The sequence below is a fragment of the Rana temporaria genome, chromosome 4 (genome assembly GCF_905171775.1).
Source record: "Rana temporaria chromosome 4, aRanTem1.1, whole genome shotgun sequence".
In the NCBI taxonomy this organism is placed as follows: domain Eukaryota; kingdom Metazoa; phylum Chordata; class Amphibia; order Anura; family Ranidae; genus Rana; species Rana temporaria.
In genome coordinates, this window is record NC_053492.1 from 459,551,025 (window position 1) to 459,575,393 (window position 24,369).

Consider the following 24,369-nt stretch of genomic DNA (forward strand, 5'->3'; position numbering starts at 1 on the left):
CGCATCTTTGGAGCGGTGTGTTTACCGCGCCTTCCCATTGAAATCAATGGGAAACCGCGGTAACACCGCCCGCAATGCGGGCGGTATTAACCCTTTTTCGGCCGCTAGCGGGGGTTAAAACCTCACCGCTAGCGCCCGAATATCGCGGTAAATATGACGGTATAGCGGCGCTACAAATAGCGCTGCTATACCGTCACCGCGGCTCCACCGCCCAATGTGAAAGCAGCCTGAGAGGCTGTTTCTCACTTTCCCTAGAATAATATCCTTTCTATAGGTATGGGCCATTTACATATCTCCTGAAAGGAATACCCCAAGGACATTGCTAAGTGAGGCCTAGTCATCACTGCCCACCTCCACTATCACAGCAGTGAGTAGACATCTGACGAAAAATGTGTTAGTTTTCGTTTTATTCGTATTTTTTGATTTTTTCGTAAATTCGAAAATTCTGAATTCGTAAATTTGAAAAATTTGGAAATTCTGAATTCGTAAATGTGAAAAATTTGGAAATTCTGAATTCGTAAATTTGAAATACTTAGCAACGTCCTGGGAGTATTCCAGTCAGGTTTATGGAGATATGTAATTGGCCTACAGTGTAAGCCAATCACATATCTCCATAAACCTGACTGGAATACTCCCAGGACGTTGTAGGCCCTACACGTATAGCAAGGACATTGTCCATACAGTATTTAGTCAGAGCTGCACAGTTTGCTTTTCTGCAGTTTTTCGGTAAAGGTGAACTATCCCTTTAAAACAGGCTGTGAGAAAGGCGACAAGATCTTAAATGGCCTTTGGAAAGGCAATCCACTGAAGATTTCTCTTCAAAGGGGGACTTGTGTATAAAGAGTAGATTTTGACATGCGTCTAAATCTACTGGTCCTCTGATGTGCTATCTGTGATTGCTTTTCAGAGGCGATTGATAGAAGACGTGAGGGGGTGATGTGACACCTCCCCGCCGCCTTTTGACCCCATTTTTGCCACGCTTTCCCGTTTGCCTGAATGGGTCGCGTTCGGCAGGCATGCTGCCCACCAATCACTATGCCGGGTCTTTTCTTTTTGCTGCGGGCGTGACACAAAGCATTGCGACTGCGGCATGTAAACACCCTGTCCACTGCCTACTGCAGCTTGAGGCATTTGTTACCCCAACCCTTCATACTCCTGATGTGTTCCTGCTGTACCATGTACTTGTGTGAGAAATACCCTGTTCTCTTTATATTGCTTTCTTTGGTGTTCCTGCCAGTCCCTCTACTTTCCTGTTAAAAACTGACCACGCTAAGCAGAAGAGCACAGTGTGGTCAGTTCTCTAGCTATACTGAGAGCTCAGCCTGCTCTCCTCCAATGATCAGACTTGTCCTGACACGCCCCTCCCGGCTGCATAGGCATTCACTGGGAAGATCAGTGTGCTGCTGTGTTTCTCCCCCCCCAGCTCTTATGCAGAGGGACTGTGATCACTTATAAAAAAAGGAAAAAAAGGGTATTTATCATTTGATTTATATCTATACAAAAATCTTTTGCTTTTCATTTCTTATTTTACAGAATGGGTTGTTTTACCAGGTGATTGTTTACAATCAGTTTAGGGTGGGGATTTGGGAGAACGTGTCAGGCAGGGGTAGGCACTACATTTCCCATGTGGCATTGCAAGGCTGGCAGTTACAATTACTCTCAGAGGCATGATGGGACTTGTAGTTCTGCAAAAGCTGGAGGGCCCCAGGTTGCCTACCTCTGATGTAAGGAGTAATACATGAAGGACAGCTGTGAATGGCAACCAATCAGCTTCTATCTTTCATTAATAAAGCTGAATGCACAAGCTGATTGGTCACTCCGTATAACTGTTTCTAGGAATGATCTAGAACTGATGTCACTCTGACTGGAACAGGACACTTGATCATTCCAGGGAAGCTCATCACGTGACCCCACCCCCCCTTCGGGATGACGACACGCGCGGCTTGGAGCGAGGGGCGGAAGTGACGAAGTGAAGCCCTCGTGGGTGACGTCAGTGCCCACCCTATTGGTTGCTTCGTCACCGGCAGACAGAGTGAGAGTTGGCAGAGGAGTCCGAGGCCGGGGCACAAGGAACTGTCAGGGAGACAAGAGGGCACCGGGGCACCGCCGCCGCCATGGGCGCCAGGGAGGACAGGACGGAGCGCCTGGGATTCAGCCTGCAGAAGGAGATCGTCTATAACCGGCTGCTGCCCTACGCTGACCGCCTGGACCAGGAGTCCAACCGGCTGCTGGCCGCCATCAAGAGCAGCCTGGGCCGCGCCGTGCACCTCCGGGAGCTGTGGCCGGGGGTCCTGTTCTGGAGCAGGAAGCTGAACACGTGAGTGGGGGAGGGGAGAGGGGGGCGCCTTCATTTAAAGGGGAGCAAAGGGCACGGGGGGGGGGTTGCTATGGGCGACCGGCACTTCCTTTCTGCACAGTGACCCCTGTGTGTGTGTGCATTGCTGAGCTGTTGTCACCACTAGTATTAATACTGCTACTAATAATTATTATTTGATTTCAGCAAGGTTAATGATAGTTGCCATGGGTTACTGCCCCATCCTTCCTATGGAGTGACCCCCCCCCGGGGTGTGTGAGATGATCAGTTGTCACCACCACCACCACTATTATTATTATTATTATTATTATTATTAATAATAGTGAACATGTTGATTTGACTTCTCAAGGTGAATGTTGGTTACCATGGGATACTGCCTCTTCCTATGGAGTGACCCCTGTGTGTGCGCGCATTGCTGAGTTGTCACCACTAGTATTGTTATCATTACTAATTATCATTTGATTTCAGCAAGATTAATGATGGTTGCCATGGGTTACTTCCCCTTCCTTCATATGGAGTGACCCCCCCGCGCACACGTGTGTATACCTTGCTGATTTGTTGTCACCACCATTATTATTATTATTATTATTAATAATGGTGATCATGGTGATTTGACTTCTCAAGGTGAATGTTGGTTGCCATTGGTTACTGCCTCTTCCTATGGAGTGACCCCTGTGTGTGCGCATTGCTGAGTTGTCACCACTAGTATTATTATTACTAAGAGGACCTCAGCAAGGTGTATGTGGGTTACTGCCCCTTCCTTCCTATGGAGTGACCCCCCTGTCTGTGCATTGATGAGTTGTCACTATTATTATGATGGTGATTTGACTTCTCAATGTGAATGCTGGTTGCCATTGGTTACTACCTCTTCCTAAGGAGTGACCTCTGCGTGTGCCTTGCTTAGTTGTGGTCACCACTAGTATTATTATTATCACTACTACTACTAATTGGACCTCAGCAAGGTGAATGTGGGTTGCTATGGTTACTGCCCCTTTTTTTTTTCTATAGCGTGACCCCTGTGTGTGCATTGCTGAGATGTTTATCACCATCACTATCGAAAAAAAAAAATCACTATTATCATCATTACTACTACTACTACTACTTCTAATAGTGATAATGATTTGACTTCGCAAGGTGAATGCTGGTTGCCATGGGATACTGCCTCTTCCTATGGAGTGACCTCTGTGTGTGCCTTGCTGAGTTGTGGTCACCACTAGTATTATTATTATTATCATCACTACTACTACTAATTTGACCTCGGCAAGGTGAATGTGGGTTGCTATGGGTTACTGCCCCTTTTTTTTTCTATAGCGGAACCCCTGTGTGTGCATTGCTGAGATGTTTATCACCATCACTATCGAAAAAAAAAATCACTATTATCATCATCACTACTACTACTACTACTTCTAATAGTGATAATGATTTGACTTCGCAAGGTGAATGCTGGTTGCCATGGGATACTGCCTTTTCTTTCCTATGGTGTGTGCACATTTGTCACCGCCATCATTCATATTATTATTATTATTATTATTACTAATAATAGTGATCATGATGATTTTCCTTCTTAAACTGAATTAAATAACCCCTGGAGGTAGAAAGTTTTATACATGGGGGGTAACTGAATTGAGACAATTTGATAGATCGCTCCCCAAGACAAATCAGGGAAATACGGACTCTTGCGGTACGGATATAATAGATATGGATTCACATGGGTAAGAACATTGTGGAATTTTTATTAACCACTTAAGCCCCGGACCAAAATGCAGGTAAAGGACCAGGCCCCTTTTTGCGATTCGGGACTACGTCGCTTTAACTGACAATTGCGCGGTCGTGCGACGTGGCTCCCAAACAAAAGTGGCCTTTTTTTTTTTTTTTTTTTGACAAATAGAGCTTTCTTTTGGAGGTATTTGATCACCTCTGCGGTTTTTATTTTTTGTGCTATAAGCAGAAATAGAGCGACAATTTTGAAAAAAATTCAATATTTTCTACTTTTTGCTATAATAAATATCCCCCAAAAATATATAAAAAAAAATATTTTTTCCTCAGTTTAGGCCGATACGTATTCTTCTACCTATTTTTGGTAAAAAAAAATCGCAATAAGCTTTTATCGGTTGGTTTGCGCAAAATTTATAGCGTTTACAAAATAGGGGATAGTTTTATTGCATTTTTAGTAATTTTTTAATTTTTTTACTACTAAAAAGCGTTTTTTTTTTTTTTTACGTGACTGCGACATTATGGCGGACACTTCGCACAATTTTGACACATTTTTGGGACCATTGTCATTTTCACAGCAAAAAATGCATTTAAATTGCATTGTTTATTGTGAAAATGACAGTTGCAGTTTGGGAGTTAACCACAAGGGGGCGCTGAAGGGGTTATGTTTCACCTAGTGTGTGTTTACAATTGTAGGGGGGTGTGGCTGTAGGAGTGACGTCATCGATTGTGTCTCCCTATAAAGGGGATGACACGATCGATGCAGCCGCCACAGTGAAGCACGGGAAGCCGTGTTTACACACGGCTCTCCCCGTTCTTCAGTTCCGGGGACCGATCGCGGGACCCCAGCGGCGATCGGGTCTCGCGGTCCCGGGCGTGTGCCTGCGACCCACTGCTGGGTAGATGTAAAGGACGTACCGGTACGTCGATCTGCCCAGCCGTGCCATTCTGCCGACGTATATCGTCGTGCGGCGGTCGTTAAGTGGTTAATACAAAATCAATAGAAAATCAGGCAAGACATACATTTATTGATACATAAAATATTGCGTGATGAACAAACAGATATCGCCACTATAATGGTCCCCTTCTTAAGATGGATGATGGTTGCCGTGGGTTACTGCCCCTTTCCTTCCTACGGAGTGACCCCTGTGCTTGCACTGCTGTGCTGTTGTCATAACCATTAGGCCCCTTTCACACGGGGCGGATCTAATGGACCGACTTTGTTTGCTCAGTGGGAGATGCTTCTGTTCATCCCCCGAGGATGAGAGGTCCGTCTCTGCTCACTGTGCAGGGACAGAGCTGTCAGTGATGATCCACCCCGTGCACCTCCGCTTGCTCAGCGGGGATCGCTCCGTTGATCCCCGCTGAGCCGGCGGATGACAGGGCGGACCCCGGACACTGTGCAGGGACCGCCCTGTCTTTTCTCCGCTCTCCCCTATAGGGGGGATCGGATGAACACGGACCGTTTGTCTGTATTCACCCGATCCGCCAGACGGATGGAAAAGTTGGTTTTTCCTCCGCCACACTTTGGCGGGTCGGATTTCAGCGGGCATGTCATCGCTGACATCCGCGGCTCCATAGAGGAGCACGGAGCGCCCGTTCAAGTCCGCAAAAAAAAACTGTCAGGCGGACCTGAACGGACCGCCCGTGTGAAAGAGCCCTTAGTAATAATAATTATTATTTTTATTATTAATGATGGTGACCACAAGAGAGCACACACAGGGGTCACAGACTCATGGCAACCAGCGGTAGTAATTATCGCAATAATTATTATTATTAATAATACTAATATTATTATTATGATTTGACATCTCGGGGTGAATTATAGTTGCTATAGGTTACTGCCCCTTCTTTCCTATGCAGTGACGTGTGTGTGTGTATGTATTGCTGTGTTGTCATAATAAGGATGCAATGCACACGCACGGGTCACTCCATAGGAAGGAGGGAGCAGTAACCTATGGCAACCGCATTGAATTTGAAAATTCCAATCATTATTATTAATAATAAAAACAATAGCAATACTAGTGGTGGTAACAACTCAGCAATATGAACACACAGGGGTCACTCTATAGGAAGGGGCAGCAAACCGCATCTACCTTGAAAAGTCAAATCATCGTTATTACTATTATTCATATCAACAATGATAACAATACTAGTGGTGTCAACCACTCAACAATGCGCGCACACACAGGGGTCACTCCATAGGAAAGGGTAGGAACTTATGACAACCAGCATTTACTTGCTAAAGTCAAATTATTATTATTGTAATACTTAGAATAATGATGGTTATGTTGGTGACAATAGCACAGCAATACACACACACACACACGTGTCACCCTATAAGACTCGAGGAGCCTTAAACGCATGGCATCAAACCGCATTTACCTTGCTGAGCTCAAACCATTATGGTTTGAGCTCAGCAAGGTAAATGCGGTTTGATGCCATGCGTTTAAAGCGGTTGTAAACCCACACACATCAATACTATATTCATAATATTCTGAAAGGCAAATTAAGTATGAATCGAATGACCACTTTGTGTATATATAAATATGTTAGCTTACAGCATATGTTCTTAATAATCCAAACCTTATTTCAGTATATTCGCCAGCGCCATCTTCACTGTGGTCTTTTGCATCTAAATCTGCTTTGTATTTCCGCCCACAGAACGTCCTTCTCTCGATAATCCCACGCATGCGCACTAGTAAAGAGACATTCCAAGCCTTGTTTCCGGTTACTATGGAAACGTATAGAAAATAAATCACAGCGTGCTTCAGAAAGGAGTGACAATACCTCCGGGAGCACGCTGTGTAAGCACATTCCTCAGACACATTCCACGGACTTTAAAACTGGCTGTCTGTCTGCCGTTTGGCTCTCCTGTACCATGTGACGTACAGGTCACATGGTAACCATGACGCTCTTGTGCATGTAGTATAGCAGGATGTCGGGGCTGACGTCTAAAGCAGGAAATGACGCAGCCCCGACATGGACACTGAATCTTTCCGGCCAGGTCTCAGCTGGCCGGAATGAAGGATGACACGGCGCATGCGGGGTATACGTAATGACTCAAGAAAATATCGATAACAGGGACAGGAGGCAGGTACAGAAAAAATGACTCATGGCAATTCATTGTTAAAAAAAAACTACAAAATGATATGCAAAGATGAAATTTTGGGTTTACAACCGCTTTAAGGCTCCTCGAGTCTTATAGGATGACACGTGTGTGTGTATTGCTGTGCTATTGTCACCAACCGTCATTCTAAGTATTATTATTATTATTATTATTATTATTATTATTATTATTATAGTCATAATAATTATGATGGTGGTTGTGACTACATTTCAGCAATGTACACACACAGGGGTCACTCCATAGGAAGGAAGGGGCCTGAATCCATAGCAACCAACATTCACCTTGCGGAAGTCAAATCATTATTTTTAGTAGTAATAAAAATGACAACGACAATAATTACTACCGCTGGTTGCCATGAGTTTGTGACCCCTGTGTGTGCTCTCTTGTGATAATAATAATAATAATAATAATAATAATAATAATAATAATAATAATAATATTATCAACAATAAATGGAAGTGGTGACCACAACAGAGCAATGCACACACAGGGATCACTCCACTGGAAGGAAGGGACACAAACTACAGCATTGGTAATAATCAATATTCTTTATGATATTATTATTATTATAAAGAATATTGATTGTTACCAATGCTGTAGTTTGTGTCCTTTCCTTCCAGTGGAGTGACCCCTGTGTGTGCATTGCTCTGTTGTGGTCACCACTTCCATTTATTGTTGATAATAATAATAATAATAGAAATTATTACTACTAACAACAATATTATTGATTTGACTTTATCCATTCCAACATACCTGAACCCAAACAAGTTCTGGGGTTTATTTTTTTTTTTAGGAAGATTACAGGCAGTTCTCTGCTTTTTACATTGTTGCCCTTTTGACCTGTAAAAAATCGTGGCAAAAATGCATCAATCGCTGCAAAAATTGCACGACTTTCAGCCTGAAAACGATATGCTCAGGTGTGAATGCAGCCTGACGGGTACAGATGAGGCTGCACTGACGATCAGGAGACTGATAATCATTGCCCTAATCATCACTGTAAATGTGTGCTTTCACAGGAGCGCCAAAGGGGCATGACCCCCCTGGGAGTCTATGCCTGGAAGTTGGTGCAAATACCTGTATTATACGGGTATCTTCACCCTCTCCCCCCTGAAAGGTGCCAAATGTGACACCGGAGGGGGGGGGGGGGAGTGTTCCAAAAAGTGGAGGTTCAGGTTTTTGTGTGGACATCCGATTTAAGGGGTTAATACTGTCTAAAAAGGCTATTTGATACTGTCTTCTCTGATCCTCCCCCTCTTCCACTGTCCCTAATGTATCTGCTGACAGAACAAAGCCTTGGGGACACTCTACACATGCCCAGTTTGGGGTATATTGCCTGAGAGATGGGGGGGTTGTTTTTTTTTTTTTTGGGGGGGGGGTGCATGTGATCAGCTCACGACAAATCAGCACTGCACATATGGAGGGTCGGGGGTACTGCAGCCTCATAGAACAGTCAGGGGAGACTGAAAACTCCTCCTACAAGTTTTAACCAGACACCAATAGAAGTCACAAGACTGCTATATACTGCTGATGAGAAAAGGTATTTAGCAGTTTATATTTACTTAAATAATTGCATTTCCATGTTCTGTGGGAGACCAAATATAGTGAATGCAGAGTCCGGGGTTTAGTAACACATTAGGAAAAGGGAAATGGACAGTGAGGCTTTCAAACACTGAGCAGTGATCTAATCATGGCGTGTGTGACTCTTCTGGCCGAGGTGTATGAGATTACAATCCTTATCTTTAGAATAAATTGAACAAAATGAGTTTATCTCACAATTCTAATAGATGAACCTGGTCGGCTGGAATGGATCATTTCCAGTTCAAACTGCACAAATTTTTTTTTGTTATCCTAGATTTATTTGGCTCCAACAATTTGCACATTGCATCATAATATGGAGGAAGTGCAGTTACAGTACAAATCAAGATGATTAGGAGATGTCCTGGACGCCACACGCCGACAGTTGCTTGAGTGAAAGCTTTGACCAGTTCCTCCCAACGCGTTTCGCCCCACCCAGGGGGGCTTCGTCATAGAGGTGCTTTCACTCAAGCGACTGTCGGGCATGTTGGTGTGCAGCATTTGGTAGGATTGCACCAATGCCTGTATTTAAACTTTTGTGTGAGTACTCGTGCAAATGCTCCAACACGTGAAACCGTTACCTTTTGTGTTGCGATTTGAGCCCATATAAAACGAATTGGCTCAAACCGCACTGCAAAGAATCCTGTCCGAATTGCATACGGTCCTGCACATTGTTCTTGTGTGAGCCCAGGCCTGTGATGGTAACTTCAGCTTGGGTTCACACAGGAAACCGCATGCAAATCAGTCAGGAATCGCACCGCATTCTTGTTCAGTTCACATGCGATTCTTAGCAGTTCGATTTGAGCCCATTTATTTTGTATGAGCGTTTGACACCATCTGAACCAAATAAGTTTACCTTGGTCTCATCAGACAACAGGACATGGTTCCATGTCCTTAGTCTGCTTGTCTTCAGAAAACTGTTTGCGTCCTTTTCTTGTGCATCATCTTTAGAAGAGGCTTCCTTCTGGGACGACAGCCATGCAGACCAATTTGATGCAGTGTGTGGCGTATGGTCTGAGCACTGACAAACTGACCCCCCATCCTTTCAACCTCTGCAGCAATGCTGGCAGCACTCATACGTCTATTTCCCAAAGACAACCTCTGCATATGACGCTGAGCACGTGCACTCAACTTCTTTGGTTGACCATGGCGAGGAATGTTCTGAGTGGAACCGATGTATGGTCTTGGCCACCGTTCTGCATCTCGGTTTCAGGGTCTTGGTAATCTTCTTATAGCCTAGGCCAATGATGGTGAACCTTGGCACCCCAGATGTTTTGGAACTACATTTCCCATGATGCTCAACTACACTGCAGGATACATGAGCTTCATGGGAAATGTAGTTACAAAACATCTGGGGTGCCAAGGTTCGCCATCACTGCCCTAGGCCATCTTTATGTAGAGCAACAATTTATTTTTTTCAGATCCTCAGAGAGTTCTTTGCCATGAGGTGCCATGTTGAACTTTCAGTGACCAGTATGAGAGAGTGAGAGCGATAACAACACCAAATTTAGCACACCTGCTCCCCATTCACACCTGAGACCTTGTAACACAAACGAGTCACATGACACTGGGGAGGGAAAATGGCTAATTGGGTCCAATTTGGAAATTTTCAGTAAAAATAGCGCCTAAATACCGCCTGAAAGGCTTTCACACTGAAGCAGTGTGGTAGCAGGACCACTCCAAAAGTCCTGCTAGCAGCATCTTTAGAGCGGTATAGGAGCAGGGTGTTTAACGCTGCTATACCGCTCCTTCCCATTGAAATCAATGGGAAACCTGCAGAGGCGCATTGCGGGCGTTATTAGCCACTTTTCTGCCGCTAGCGGGCAAAAATCGCAGTAGATACGACGATATAGCAGCGCTAAAAATCGTGCCGCTCTTCCGCCACCACATCTCCCCTGCCCCGTGTGAAAGTGGCCATAGGGGTGTACTCACTTTTGTTGCCAGCAGTTTAGACATTAATGGCTGTGTGAGTTATTTTGAGGGGACAGCAAATTTACACTGTTATACAAGCTGTACACTCACTACACAACATTGTAGCAAAGTGTCATTTCTTTAGTGTTGGCACATGAAAAGATAGAATAAAATTTCCCCCAAAAAATTGGAGGGGTGTACTTACTTTTGTGAGATACTGTATATGGAAAAATTAAGTATGGATCCAGAGGACCCCCTTATATTAAACTAGCACAGCTCTGTGACCATCTTCTTAGCACATTGCTTGCCTCTGTCTAATACTATAGTGTTGGCATCTCCTAAGCTTGTCCACCCTCTGGCACGTTTCGTCTGTTATGACGGCGTGTTTGCATTACACCCATTCTTGGAATAACTTGCAGTACAAATAAATGTTTATATTTGACCTCCAGAAGAGCCGTGGTTTGCGGTTTGCTTCTGTTCCAGATCATTAATAGCTGTTTTCTTCATTGACATAAATAATTTTCCTTCTACATTCCAACTTTCACTATGGCGGTGTGACCTTTCATACATCGTGCAGCCGGTAAATATAGCTGCTGATTGTCATTGTGCCTCGTTGTCCTGTGTGACCTTTTCTGCTGGATGGATCTTGTTCTGAGATAAAATAACCGTTTTGTTTTATTATTTACTATTTATAAGGTTTGTATTGTAGTAGATCTCATGTGGGAAGAGGGATGTTCAAAGAGTTTAGAAAGAAACCATGCTTTCTGGGTGAATGAGGTGCATTGCAGGGATTTTTACATGCTTTGTAGCGGATTCCTACCTGTTTCTGGTCTAAAGAAAAATCTGTTTGTTTTCACTATGCATACTGAATCTGAATGGGAGGGTCTGGTTTATTATAATCAGCTGGTGCACTCTGTGTTCAGTTGCAGGGTCTGTATCCTTTTTTAGGAGCATTTAAAGGGTCACTAAAGGAATTTTTTTTTTTTTTTTTAGCTAAATAGCTTCCTTTACCTTACTGCAGTCCTGGTTTCATGTCCTCATTGTTCGTTTTTGCTTTGAAGTTGCTGTAATTCTGCTGTGATCTCCACACTTCCTGGTTGCCTGTTTCCTTATAACCATCATACTGGGAGATTTTCACGGTGGTCTAAGCTGTCATTACTGTGTGTCTAAAACTCCTCAGAACCAATCAGATTCATTTTAAAAACAAAACACTGCCCTGGATTTGTTGTTTTTGTTCTGTGAGTCTTCCCGACTCACCTCTCACCCGGAACTTCATGTATGTACCTTTAAAACCGAAAGTGAAACTAGAGGCACATTATATGATAGATTAAATTCAATTTTTAATCATTTTTAAAAGGAATCAGTTAACTTTTATGTCTCTATACCCAATAAACAGTCATTTCAACAAAAAAATGTTTTTCCTTTAGTGACCCTTTAACCCTTGGAGTATTTCACCAAAACTGAAATTTCTATTGCAGGGGATGCCTAAAATGTAACTCTGAGCTCGACAAACCCCAGGTCGCCATGGCGATGAGAAGTTTTGTCCTGGCACTCCCCTACCCTGCACACACAACACTCCCCCCGCTATGTATCTCATGCCTTGCTTGCCCAACTGCAGGCCCAAGGCCAGCATAGCGGGTGCCGCTGGGTAGAGGGGGAGTTGACAGTTTCCTCATCCATCAAGGCTGGGAAAGAATGTACCGTATTTATCGGGGTATTGCGCGCTCTGGCGTACAGCGCTCACCCCTAATTTTGACCTGTTTTTCCTGTAAAATAACATTTTATTACATTTGACTACTTACATTTTAGGTGTCTTGCCCGGCGTCCGTCTGCGGCCTCGGTGGTGTCCTCCTGGCTTCTCCTGCTCTGTCTTCATGTCGAATCCTTGCTTCCCGCACTCAGTTTGAAGCCTCCGCCGACGCATACCGAGCGCAGTACACTCGGGTATATTCGGCCAGGCTCGGCTTCTCACGCATAAACGTCACAGAGCGTGACTACAAGTGAAGCCGAGCCTGGCCGAATGTACCCGAGTGTACTGCGCTCGGTATATGTCGTCGCAGGCATTCAAACACGGCGCGGGTATCGGCGTATATCGCACACCCACGATTTTGCCCTGATTTTCAGGGCAAAAAAGTGCACGATATACGCTGATAAATACGGTAATGCAGTGCAATGTGCATTGCACTACATTCAATGGAGACGCTGGATGTCTCAAAAAAATAGAACCCGTCACCAGAAAAATAATCGCATAGGGGACTTTTTGTCAAAAATGTCAGGTGTCCGATCTGTCCGCTGCAATGTCGCAGTCCCGCTAAAAATCTCAGATTGCCGCCATTACTAGTAAAAATAATAAATGAATAAAAATGCCATAAATCTATCACCTATTTTGTAGACGTGATAACTTTTTTTTACATTTTATTTATTTTTGGAAAAGTTTTATAGCAGAAAGTAAAAATAGTTTTATTCAAAATTGCTGTTTGTTTTTTATATTTAAAGCGCAAAAAATAAAAATCGCAGAGGTGATCAAATACCACCAAACGAAAGCTCTTATTTGTGTGAAAAAAAGGATGTAAATATTGTTTGGGTACAACGTCGCACGACCGCGCAATTGTCATCTAAATCGGCTCAGTGCTGTATCGCAAAAAATGGCCCGGTAATGAAGTGGGTAAATCCTTCCAGGGCTGAAGTGGTTAATGTTTGTGTTTTTTTTTTTTTTTTTTTTTTACTGATGTTTTGTTTCCTAGACCTTTTGCAGGAATATCGTGTGACATAAAACAATTGGCACCATCACCATTTTCATTCTCTAGGGCAGTGATGGAGAACCTGGGCACTCCAGATGTTTTGGAACTACATTTCCCATGATGCTCATGCACTCTCCAGTGTAGTTGAGCATCATGGGAAATGTAGTTCCAAAACATCTGGAGTGCCAAGGTTCCCCATCACTGCTCTAGGGTGTCTGCTTTTAGAAAATATATAATGTTTGGGGGGTTTTATTGTGATCTTCAGGCCTAAAATGATTTTTTTTTTTTAAACCTAAAAAAAAAAGCGAATTCAGCATGGGTTCACAAAGGAGCGCTACAGGAAACCGCACGTGATTCGGACAGGAATTTCACCACATTCCTATTTAAGTCACACATGCGATTCTTTGCTGTGCGTTTTGAGCCTGTTTATTTTGTATGGGAGAAAATCACACCGCAAAGGTGTCAGTTATTGGTATCGGCGAGTACTTGAGCACAAGTATTGGTGCATAGTGTAACGTGTTGTCAGTGTAACAGCCTGACACTTGTACATGGATCATCCAGGCCTGTAAAGCGTGTGATCCTCACATATATTGCACTGTCACTGCTCATGTGTTTTATGCCTTGTCATTGGTGTCAGGGGATCTTTAGGTGGCAGACTTTGCTCTTGCTTCTTGTGCAATGTGTTGTGGTGTTCACTGCTTAGATTTTCTTTACTGGTTTTATATTGGAGAATGGATACTTTTACTGGTAATTTAATGTTTTCAACAATGGATTTTAGAGAAGCACCAAATGGAAATTTTGGTACCGAAAATGCAGGCAGCACTTGGCTGGAAACCAAACATGACAGATATATATATATATCTTTTTTTCAGGGGGAACTTGGGGGAACTCGGTTCCACCACCTTTGGCTCAGACTCTTTGGTGCCTGCTCACCACAATCGCTTGTAAGCACAGAAGTCTGGTTTCTGTGTTTACAAGTGACAGCTCTGCACTCTGTGTGTAACCCCCCTGAACTCTGTATGTAATGCATTCCTGATATTTAATGCCCCGTTAATACCCTTCTACCGTTTGTGAAATCTGAACGGGGTCGTGGTTGAGTTCCTGCACCTATTTTCTGAGAAAAAAAAAAAGCTGTGTATATGTATGTATGTATGTATGTGTGTGTGTGTATATATATATATATATATATATATATATATATATCTCTTTATATATATATCTCTTTATATATATATATATATATATATATATATATATATATCTCTTTATATATATCTTTATATCTTTATGGACAAATGGTATGATCTGAGGCCCCGTACACACGACCGAGGTGAGAACACCATTTTTGCCTGAAATGTTTCGATGGCCAAAATTTTGGCGCATATCTATGGATTTATTTTTTGAACAAAGAAAGGCACAGAACCCTTTTGTAAAACCGCATAGTGGCTGCCCTGGACATGTGTGACGCGGCTCCACCGCACAGTGGCTGCCCTGGACATGTGTGACGCGGCTCCACCGCACAGTGGCTGCCCTGGACATGTGTGACGCGGCTACCCTGGACATGTGTGACGCGGCTCCACCGCACAGTGGCTGCCCTGGACATGTGTGACGCGGCTCCACCGCACAGTGGCTGCCCTGGACATGTGTGACGCGGTCACACTCGCATGTCATGAGGTGAAAACCACATCCAATTCGTACATATGTGAATCTGGCCGAACACAGTGTGCAGCAGTCGGTAGAATGTACCACATAGCAGTTAATTGTACTATATTTGTTCACAAATGTTCACATTCATGAATTCACTGCTGAGAACTACCATTATAAAAACATATTCTCGAATATATGAAGGCAGTGAGCAAAATGTAAGGTGTGGGTGACGCCCAACGAGGAAGCCCCACCCACTTCCTCTGATTTCTTGCAGCACTCGCACCTTGTCCTCATCCAGCTCCTGCTCCCCTCCATCATCGCTAGTGTTCCTCCGGACTAACCGTTCCAACCCTGCGCACGCATGCGGAGGTGAACAGGTTAAATCGGTGAAGCAGTTATAGTGTCTCAGTGGATTTTAAACCAACACATGTTTAAGTCCTAGAAGAGTCGGCAACATTACAAGTTCTTTTGAATGTACAGAATGGGGAGCATAAAAATAGTTGTTAATGTGAAGACAATTATACCCACATAGCGTTCATATTGTCCTTCCCAGCAGGGGTTAATTCAGTGCTCTTGGCTTTTTAAAGTGGCAGGTGGAGGGAATGCATTAGCTGTACCAAATGGCAGTTTTCAGAAGCTGTGTGTTTTTTTTTTTTTTTTAATTTTTTTTTTTGAATAAAAATGCTTTTAAAGTAAAAACCCTTTTTTTTTTTTTTTTTTTTTTTTTTTTTTTTAGTGTACCTGATCCGATCATCTCTATGGAGCATCGGATGTAAATGGACATGTTCATTTTAGACTCACTGGGGGAGATTCAGATAGAAATACGACGGCGTATCTCCTGATACGCCGTCGTATCTCTAAGATCCGACGGTCGGATCTATGCGACTGATTCATAAGAATCAGTTACGCATAGATATGCCCAAGATCCGACAGGTGTAAGTGACTTACACCGTCGGTTCTTAGGCTGCAATCTCCCGCCGGCCGCTAGGTGGCGCTTCGTTTTTTTTTTACGCGACGAATATGCAAATTCCGATTTCCGCCGATTCAGAAACGAACGCCCGCCCGTCGCTTTTTTTTTTACGTCGTTTGCGTTCGGCTTTTTCCGGCGGATAGTTACCCCTGCTATATGCGGCGTATCCTATGTTAAGTATGGCCGTCGTTCCCGCGCCGAGTTTTGAAATTTTACGTCGTTTGCGTAAGTCGGTCGCGAATACGGATGGACGGAATTTATGTTCACGACGAAACCAATGACGTCCTAGCGACGTCATTGGGAGCAATGCACGCCTGGAAAATTCGAGGACGGCGCATGCGCAGTTAAATCGGCGCGGGGACGCGCCTGATTTAAATACTACACTCCCCCTAGCCGTGGAATTTGAATTCCGCCGGGGGAGTTACGATCCGCTGGCGCAAGTTTCGAGGTAAGTGTTTTCTGAATACTGAACTAGCCTCTCAAACTTGCGCCGGCGGATCGTAAATAAGATAGATTACGCGGATCTAAAGATCCGCTAATCTATCTGAATCTACCCCACAGAGATCTGATCCTATCCGCCAAAACAGATGGCTGGGGGATCCATTCTGCATCCGTCTGTTGGGTCGGATGTAAACGGACAGGGGGTCTTTTTACATCCAACTGCCCATAGAGGAAAGCGGGCTCTGCATAAGCAGAGTGGACATGGACCTGTCGTGTGCCTGCTCAGTGGGGATGAGCAGGCGGATCCGCTGGCAAAGTCCGCCTATGTGAAACCTTACCGTTTTTTCTCAGAAACTGACACTGTCAAATCTCCTGGTCCCCCGCTTGCCTTAGTGGTTCCTTTTTCCAACACCCATATCACTAGTGTGTCCTGTAGAGATGTAGGGAACTGCTGAAGGGACCACTTTCTTACAGGAATTGCTTGTATTATCATTTTCTGTTTGGAGTTGCGGTACATTACTAATTCTATCTCTCATATGTCAAACACAATGTCAGATCTGGCCCTTCAGGCCTTGTCATGTGGCCTTCGCACCCAGTTTTGCATCTGAAACGCGGTGGAACTCCTTTCCGCCACCTCCAGCTTTCAAGGTGAGGCAGAACTGCCTACACAGGGAGGCACTAGAGCCAGGAAACGTAGGAGAGAGATGCGAGGAAGCTTTGGGGGGGTTGGGGTTGCTCTCTGTGCGCGGCGCACCCCCGGGCCCTGCGCTCTCTGTTTGCGCGGCGCACCCCCGGGCCCTGCGCTCTCTGTGCGCGGCGCACCCCCGGGCTCTGTGCGCGGCGCACCCCTCAGGGGCCTGCGCTCTCTGTGCGCGGCGCACCCCCGGGCCCTGCGCTCTCTGTGCTCGGCGCACCCCCGAAACAACTGGCCCTTTGAGGGAAACCACACTGCTGATGCAGCCCACAATTAAGTTTGACACCCCCTGTTTGGCTTTGTATAAAATGACTTTAATGTAATTGAATGAGTGAACAAGTAATTGGATTCATTTTTTTTCATATTGACCTTACGACGGGTATTAAAATAGAAAACTGATATATAGAGGCTTCTGAAAAGAAAGTGTAATGTATAAAGCTCATAACGAATATTAGAAGTATGTGGCATGCACGTTGTTTCTTGTATTATCCCTGGAACGTCTCAGCGATGTCCCGGCCCACATTACCAAGTGAGGAGTTGAGTGTAGAGACGTGGATTGCTGCCTGGTCACACTTTCTAAATACTTCTCATGTCTTTGAAGTTCACCGCTGAATGGTAAGGGGGAGGGAGGTTGGGGACCGGGCACACATATTGAATGCTGGCTCTGTGCTCCTTTGATGGTCGAGGCTGAAAGATTGTATTGAGCAGACTAGCTCAGTACCCAACATTGGTTAGTAAAAGCTTCATTCTGTGGAGTGCTGAAATGAGTGTTGGCTGCATCATTAAGGACCCCTTTCATACAAAGTATTCCAGCTCCCCTATGTACCAATATCGCCTTAATGTACTTATTTTGCAACAATAAAACGACTCCATGTATTCTATGCAGGATTACCTCACTCTTTATAGCTGTTTAAAAACACTGCTTGATTACTTCTGCCTTACTTCCTGGACAGTCTTTAGGTCATGACACAGGATGGAGTAGACCAGCTGAGGGTAGATGATGTGCTAATGAGATCAGCTGGTCAACTCCTTCCTGTGTCATAACCTATAGTTTCCAGGAAGTAAGGCATTTTGCAAAATAAGTACATTTAATGGTATATTGTTACATAGGGGCGCTGAAATAAAAAAAAGAAAAACATTTTTTACAGTGGTTGTAAACTCTTACAGACCACTTTAACTACTTAGTAACCGCCCTATAGCCGAAATACGGCTACAAGGCGGTTACCTAACTCTAGGAGGGCGTCAATATACGTCCTCCCAGAGAGTCACAATTGCGCGCCCGAGCGGGCGCGCACACGCGATCACCGGCGCTCGGCGGGTCCACGGGACCCGCAGCAACACGGATCGCGGTAAGGAGCCAATGGAAGCGGCTCCTTACCACGTGATCGCGCCGTCCAATGACGGCGCGATCACTTGTAAACAAACCGGCGTCATGTAATGACGCCGGTTCCTCCCTCTCCTCTCTGTACCGTTCGGTACAGTGTGAGAGGAGAGGGAGGGGGGGGGGGATCGGGCGGCAGCAGCAGCCGCCGCACTGTGGGCTGGATCTGTGACAATTGCAGTCACAGATCCAGCCATCCCTGCGCAATACTCTGCAAAATAAAAATAATGATGAGTGCAATACTCTGCAATACCCCACCCCATACTCTGCAATACCCCACCCCATACTCTGCAATACCCACCCTGGGGGGGTGGGTATTGCAGAGTATGGGGTGGGGTATTGCAGAGTTATGGGGTGGGGTATTGCACTCATCATTTTTTTTATTTTACTCTGCAATACCCACCCCCCCATACTCTGCAATACCCACCCCCCCCATACTCTGCAATACCCACCCCCCCATACTCTGCAATACCCACCCATACTCTGCAATACCCCCCCCCCATACTCTGCAATACCCCCCCCATACTCTGCAATACCCCCCCCATACTCTGCAATACCCCCCCCATACTCTGCAATACCCCCCCCATACTCTGCAATACCCCCCCCCATACTCTGCAATACCCCCCCCCATACTCTGCAATCCCCCCCCCCCATACTCTGCAATACCCCCCCCCCATACTCTGCAATACCCCCCCAATACTCCGCAATACCCTCAATACTCCAATACCTTGCAATACGTCGCCTATGGGGATTTTTAAGTAGCAACGTTTGGCGCAATTTCACGAGCGTGTGCAATTTTGAAGGGTGACATGTTGGGTATCTATTTACTCGGCGTAACTTCATCTTTCATATTATGCAAAAACATTGGGCTAACTTTACTGTTTTTTTTTTTTTTAAGCACAAAACTGTTTTTTTTTTAAAAACACGCGTTCAAAAAATTGCTGCGAAAATACCGTGCAAGATAAAAAGTTGCAACAACCGCCATTGTATTCTCTAGGGTCTTTGAAAAAAAAGCATATATAATGTTTTGGGTTTCTATGTAATTTTTTTAGCAAATAAATGATGATTTTTACATGTAGGAGAGAAATGTCAGAATTGGCCTGGGTGCTCCAGAACGCCTGATGGTGCTCCCTGCATGTTGGGCCTCTCTATGTGGCCACGCTGTGTAAAAGTCGCACACATGTGGTATCGCTATACTCGGGAGGAATAGCAGAATGTGTTTTGGGGTGTAATTTGTAGTATGCATATGCTGTGTGTGAGAAATAACCTGCTAATATGACAGAAACTAGATTTTTTTTTTTTTTTTTTTACCGAATTTTCAGTCTTTTTTCTTTTATAGCGCAAAAAATAAAAACCGCAGAGGTGATCAAATACCACCAAAAGAAAGCTCTATTTGTGGGAAAAAAAGGACAAAAATTTCAGATGGGTACAATGTTGTATGACTGAGTAATTGTCATTCAAATTGTGAGAGCACCGAAAGCTGAAAATTGGTCTGGTGATTAAGGGGGTTTTCGTGCCCAGTGGTCAAGTGGTTAACCTACAGGTAAGCCTAGATTAAGGCTTACCTGTAGGTGCAACAAATGTCTCCTAAACCTACACCGTTTAGGAGATATTTGCAGAAAAGTCTGCACCGATGTGTACGGCGAAAGGCGCACTGAGCGCGCCGTTGGTGAAGGTGATTGTGCCGTCACTGATGGCTCCCGCGTGCATGCCGCGATACCCAGAAGTCACTCGGGTATAGTGGTGGAGGAGAGCTTTGGGGGCTTCGATCTCAGGTAAATCATAATGAGCTAGTAAGCTATGCATACCGTGTTTCCCCGAAAATAAGCCCGGGTCTTATATTAATTTTGACAAAAGACACAGTAGGGCTTATTTTTGGGGTAGGTCTTACCATGTAATGTGCTGTCTTCTCTTCCCCTCTCTCGACCTTTCTGTTAGGAATCCCCAGTGTGAACTTAGTTAAAATGCTTGTAAAATCTTGTAATCCACTCTATTACTGTAGTATATAATGTACAATGTGTGTATTTCTGTAATATAATTGTGCCAAATACCTTCATTATAGCACCGCTCTGCGCTTTTGTGACCTGCCGGAGAGCTCTCTTCCCTGCATTTATGTTACAGAAACACACACATTGTACATTTTGTACTACTGTAATAGAGTGGGATATAGGATTTTAAACTGGGGCTTATTTTCGGGGTAGGGCTTATATTGCAGTCGTCCTGGAAAATTACGCTAGGTCTTATTTTAGGGGTAGGTTTTATTTTCAGGGAAACGGGGTACTAGCTCATTATGCCTTTCTCTTGCAGGGTTTTATTTTAAACAAAAATGTTAGAGGGTTTACTTCCATACACAGTGGATTACTCTGCCAGCTCAGTTGACTTTTGACGAGCAACCCACATTATTCGGGTATTCTGACAGAGAGCGCAGGTACTAGAGCCCTGTACAGAGAGACTGCCACCTCCCTGGAGCTATATGCTGAGTCTGATGAAGCAAAGCCTTCTAGACCCCTTGTCTCCATGCTTGTGATCTGCTGTGTGCAGTGGAAAAAAATGTCTCCAGAGGGCTATTCATGACAATCTGCAGCTGTGGAGAGGGAAGAATGAAGCCTTCAGTGCCAGGCACTATAGACTGCTGATCCCTGGCTGAAGTGCCTGTAATAGCCGCTATGGAGTCGTGCCCCCCCCCCCCCCTCCTCCTCCATCTGCAGGTCTAAATGAAGCTTTAAAGTGATTCACTGCTTCACCAGCGGGCCTGCAGGTCTGGCAAAAGCATACTTGCACTGTCCAAGCTGCAATAAATTCTGTCCCTGCAATTCATCTTTTAATGGCTTTAGGGCTACTATGCATTTTTGTTGTGACCAGCGTTTTACCGCACTGTCTAATGCAGGGGTGTCCAAACCTTTTTCAAAGAGGGCCAGATTTGATTAAGTGAACATGCGTGAGGGCCGACTATTTTGCCTGACATTCTTTAAACCATTAAAATTTGGTCCAAGTGTGTTCGTCTGAGCACCTAATACACTGCCCAACAAAAATTCTCTTGCCTTTGTGGCTGTGTGTGGTGAAGAGATGAGCTCAGGCGTGTTATTTGGATATACCGTATTTATCGGCATATAACGCGCACAAGCTTACCATTGCCATGAATGCAGCCTCACCGTTGCAATGAATGCAGCCTCACCGTTGCCATGAATGCAGCCTTACCATTGCCACCAATGCAGCCCTACCATTGCAACCAATGCAGCCTCACATGTGCTATAAATGCAGCCTCACATGTGCCATGAATGAAGCCTTATCATTTCCATCAGTGCAGCCTGAACGATGCCCATCTGCAGCCTCGGAGGGCAGAGGGAGGTGGGAGGGACAAGTGCCGACAGATTACAAACAGGAGAATTCTTGTTTACCCAATGGCATCCCAGGAAACGGGACTTCCAATAGAGACGCTGCTGAGTAAACAGGAGATTCTCTTCATGTAATCTGACCCCCCTGACCCCCTCGTCCTGCCCCCTCCCTGTCCCCTCCAAGGCAACGCCAATAAATACAGTATATATCTTTTGTGGCCCTGGGGGCCACAAACATATATATATCCAAATCCCCAGGGGGCCATATTAAATCAACACGGGGGCCGCATTTGGCCCCCGGGCTGGACTTTGGTCATGCCTGGTCTAATGCCAGACGCTGCTAGGGCACACACAATACAATTGTTTTCTGTCTCTCCTATTCATGCCGTAACACAGCCTGGAGCTGCACTAAAATGCAGAAACTCGATCGCCACCCCGTCCTCTTATCCTTGACCACCCCAGCGGGAACAGCGGACCCGATCGCCGCCGGTGTCCCGCGATCGCGTCACAGAGAGGAAGAACGGGGAGAGGTGAGTGTAAACAAACCTCTCCCCATGCTTCCTAGTGTGGCTTGTCACTGATCATCTGTTCCCTGTGTTAGGGAACAAGGATCAGTGACGTCACACGCACAGCCACGCCCCCCCCACAGTAAGAACACTCTCTTAGGGCACACTTAACCCCTACAGCACCCCTTCACTGCCAGTGTCATTTTTCACAGTAATCGGTGCATTTTTATAGCACTGTTCGCTGTAAAAATGACAATGGTCCCAATGGTAGTGTCAAAAGTGTCTGCCATAATGTCGCAGTCACGATAATAATCGCTGATCGCCGCCATTACTAGAAAAAAAAAAATACTAAAAATGCAATAAAACTATCCACTATTTGGTAGACACTGTAAATTTTGAGAAAACGCTTATTGCGATTTTTATTTTTTCAAAATATGTAGAAGAATACGTATCGGCCTAAACTGACGTAAAAACAAATTTTTGATCTTTTTTGGGGATATTTATTATAGCAAAAATTTAAAAATATTATTGCTGCTCTATTTTTGTTTATAGCGCAAAAAATAAAAACCGCAGAGGTGATCAAATACCACCAAAAGAAAGCTCTATTTGTGGGGAAAAAAACACGCCAATTTTATTTGGGGGCCACTTCGCACGACTGCGCAATTGTCAGTTAAAGCGATGCAGTGCCGAATCGCAAAAAGGGTCCAGTTCCTTTTCCCTGCATAATGGTCTGAGTCTTAAGTGGTTAATTTTACAAACTGATTTTTAGAAGCCGATTGGCTAACGTGCACAGCTGCACCAGTTTTAGTGAATCTCCCCCAATGACACACGCATGTGAAATAATGACTACGTTGCCCATAGTGACCGTTCTGGAATGTTTTATTTTGCCGTCCCCTATTATAACTACTTTGTGATCAGATGGGAGACGCTTGTGCATGTGCGCCCGACGCGTTGGTACATTGGGGGCGGACTAGAAATGTAACCTATTATAAGGTAGGTTTTGGTGTCTTACTGTTGCAGCTTTGTTAGTTGGGAACAATGCGGCGTTGTGTGGGTGTCAGTCTCCTGGCGCTCTGATCACTGTTATTACCGTATCCTGCATATGTTTTCATGTCGGCAATTCTGGATTTTTAAGCTTTCGGTGGAAGTTTGTAAATCTCTGCCGTCCTGTTGGGAAAATTGCCATGATTCAATCAGCGACCTCCTTCTAGCGTCTGTCTTCTCCATGTTTTCTTCCCTGAATCTGTCATATCTGCAGGCTCATTTCCGTATCTGTCAAATGCTCACATTTAGAAGTACAGGGGTTGGACAGAAAAATGGAAATACCGGATCAAAGAATGAAATTATTACCTAATATGGTGTTGGACCGCCTTTGGCATCCAAGATGGCCGGAATTCTCCCGGGAATTTACAAATGATATTCCGCGTCATAATGTCCCTTTTGTCTCTTTCGGTCAGTTGACCGTGTTTATGCGGATCAGACGACACTTGTGAGAAACTGTACAACAGATTTCGGGAAAAAGTCAGTACACCCCTCACATTTTTGTAAATATTTTATTCTATCTTTTCATGTGACAACACTGAAGAAATGACACTTTGCTACAATGTTGTGTAGTGAGTGTACAGCTTGTATAACAGTGTAAATTTGCTGTCCCCTCAAAATAACTCAACACACAGCCATTAATGTCTAAACCGCTGGCAACAAAAGTGAGTACACCCCTAAGTGAAAATGTCCAAATGGGGCCCAAAGTGTCAATATTTTGTGTGGCCACCATTATTTTCCAGCACTGCCTTAAAGCGGGAGTTCACCCATAAATGCTGTTTTTTTTTGCTCTTTTACCCTTAGATGTATGCTCATTTAGTCTAGGGGAATCGGCTAGTTGTTTTAAAATCCGAGCATTACTTACCGTTGTAGAGAGCGATCTCCTTTGCCACTTCCGGGTATGGGTCTTCGGGACTGGGCGTTCCTTCTTGATTGACAGGCTTCCGACGGTCACATCCATCGCGTCACG

At 44.7% G+C, this 24,369-nt stretch overlaps 1 protein-coding gene across 1 annotated transcript in view; it reads left to right on the plus strand.

Annotated features, from left to right (window-relative positions):
• The first annotated feature begins 1,831 nt into the window (after positions 1-1,831).
• LOC120938009 (proteasome activator complex subunit 4-like) overlaps positions 1,832-24,369 on the plus strand; it is a 25,240-nt gene continuing 2,702 nt past the window's right edge. The window contains exon 1 of the mRNA XM_040351641.1: positions 1,832-2,317. Within this exon, the coding sequence (XP_040207575.1) occupies positions 2,115-2,317 (203 nt within the window). The 5' untranslated portion in view covers positions 1,832-2,114. The remainder of the gene's footprint in view (positions 2,318-24,369) is intronic.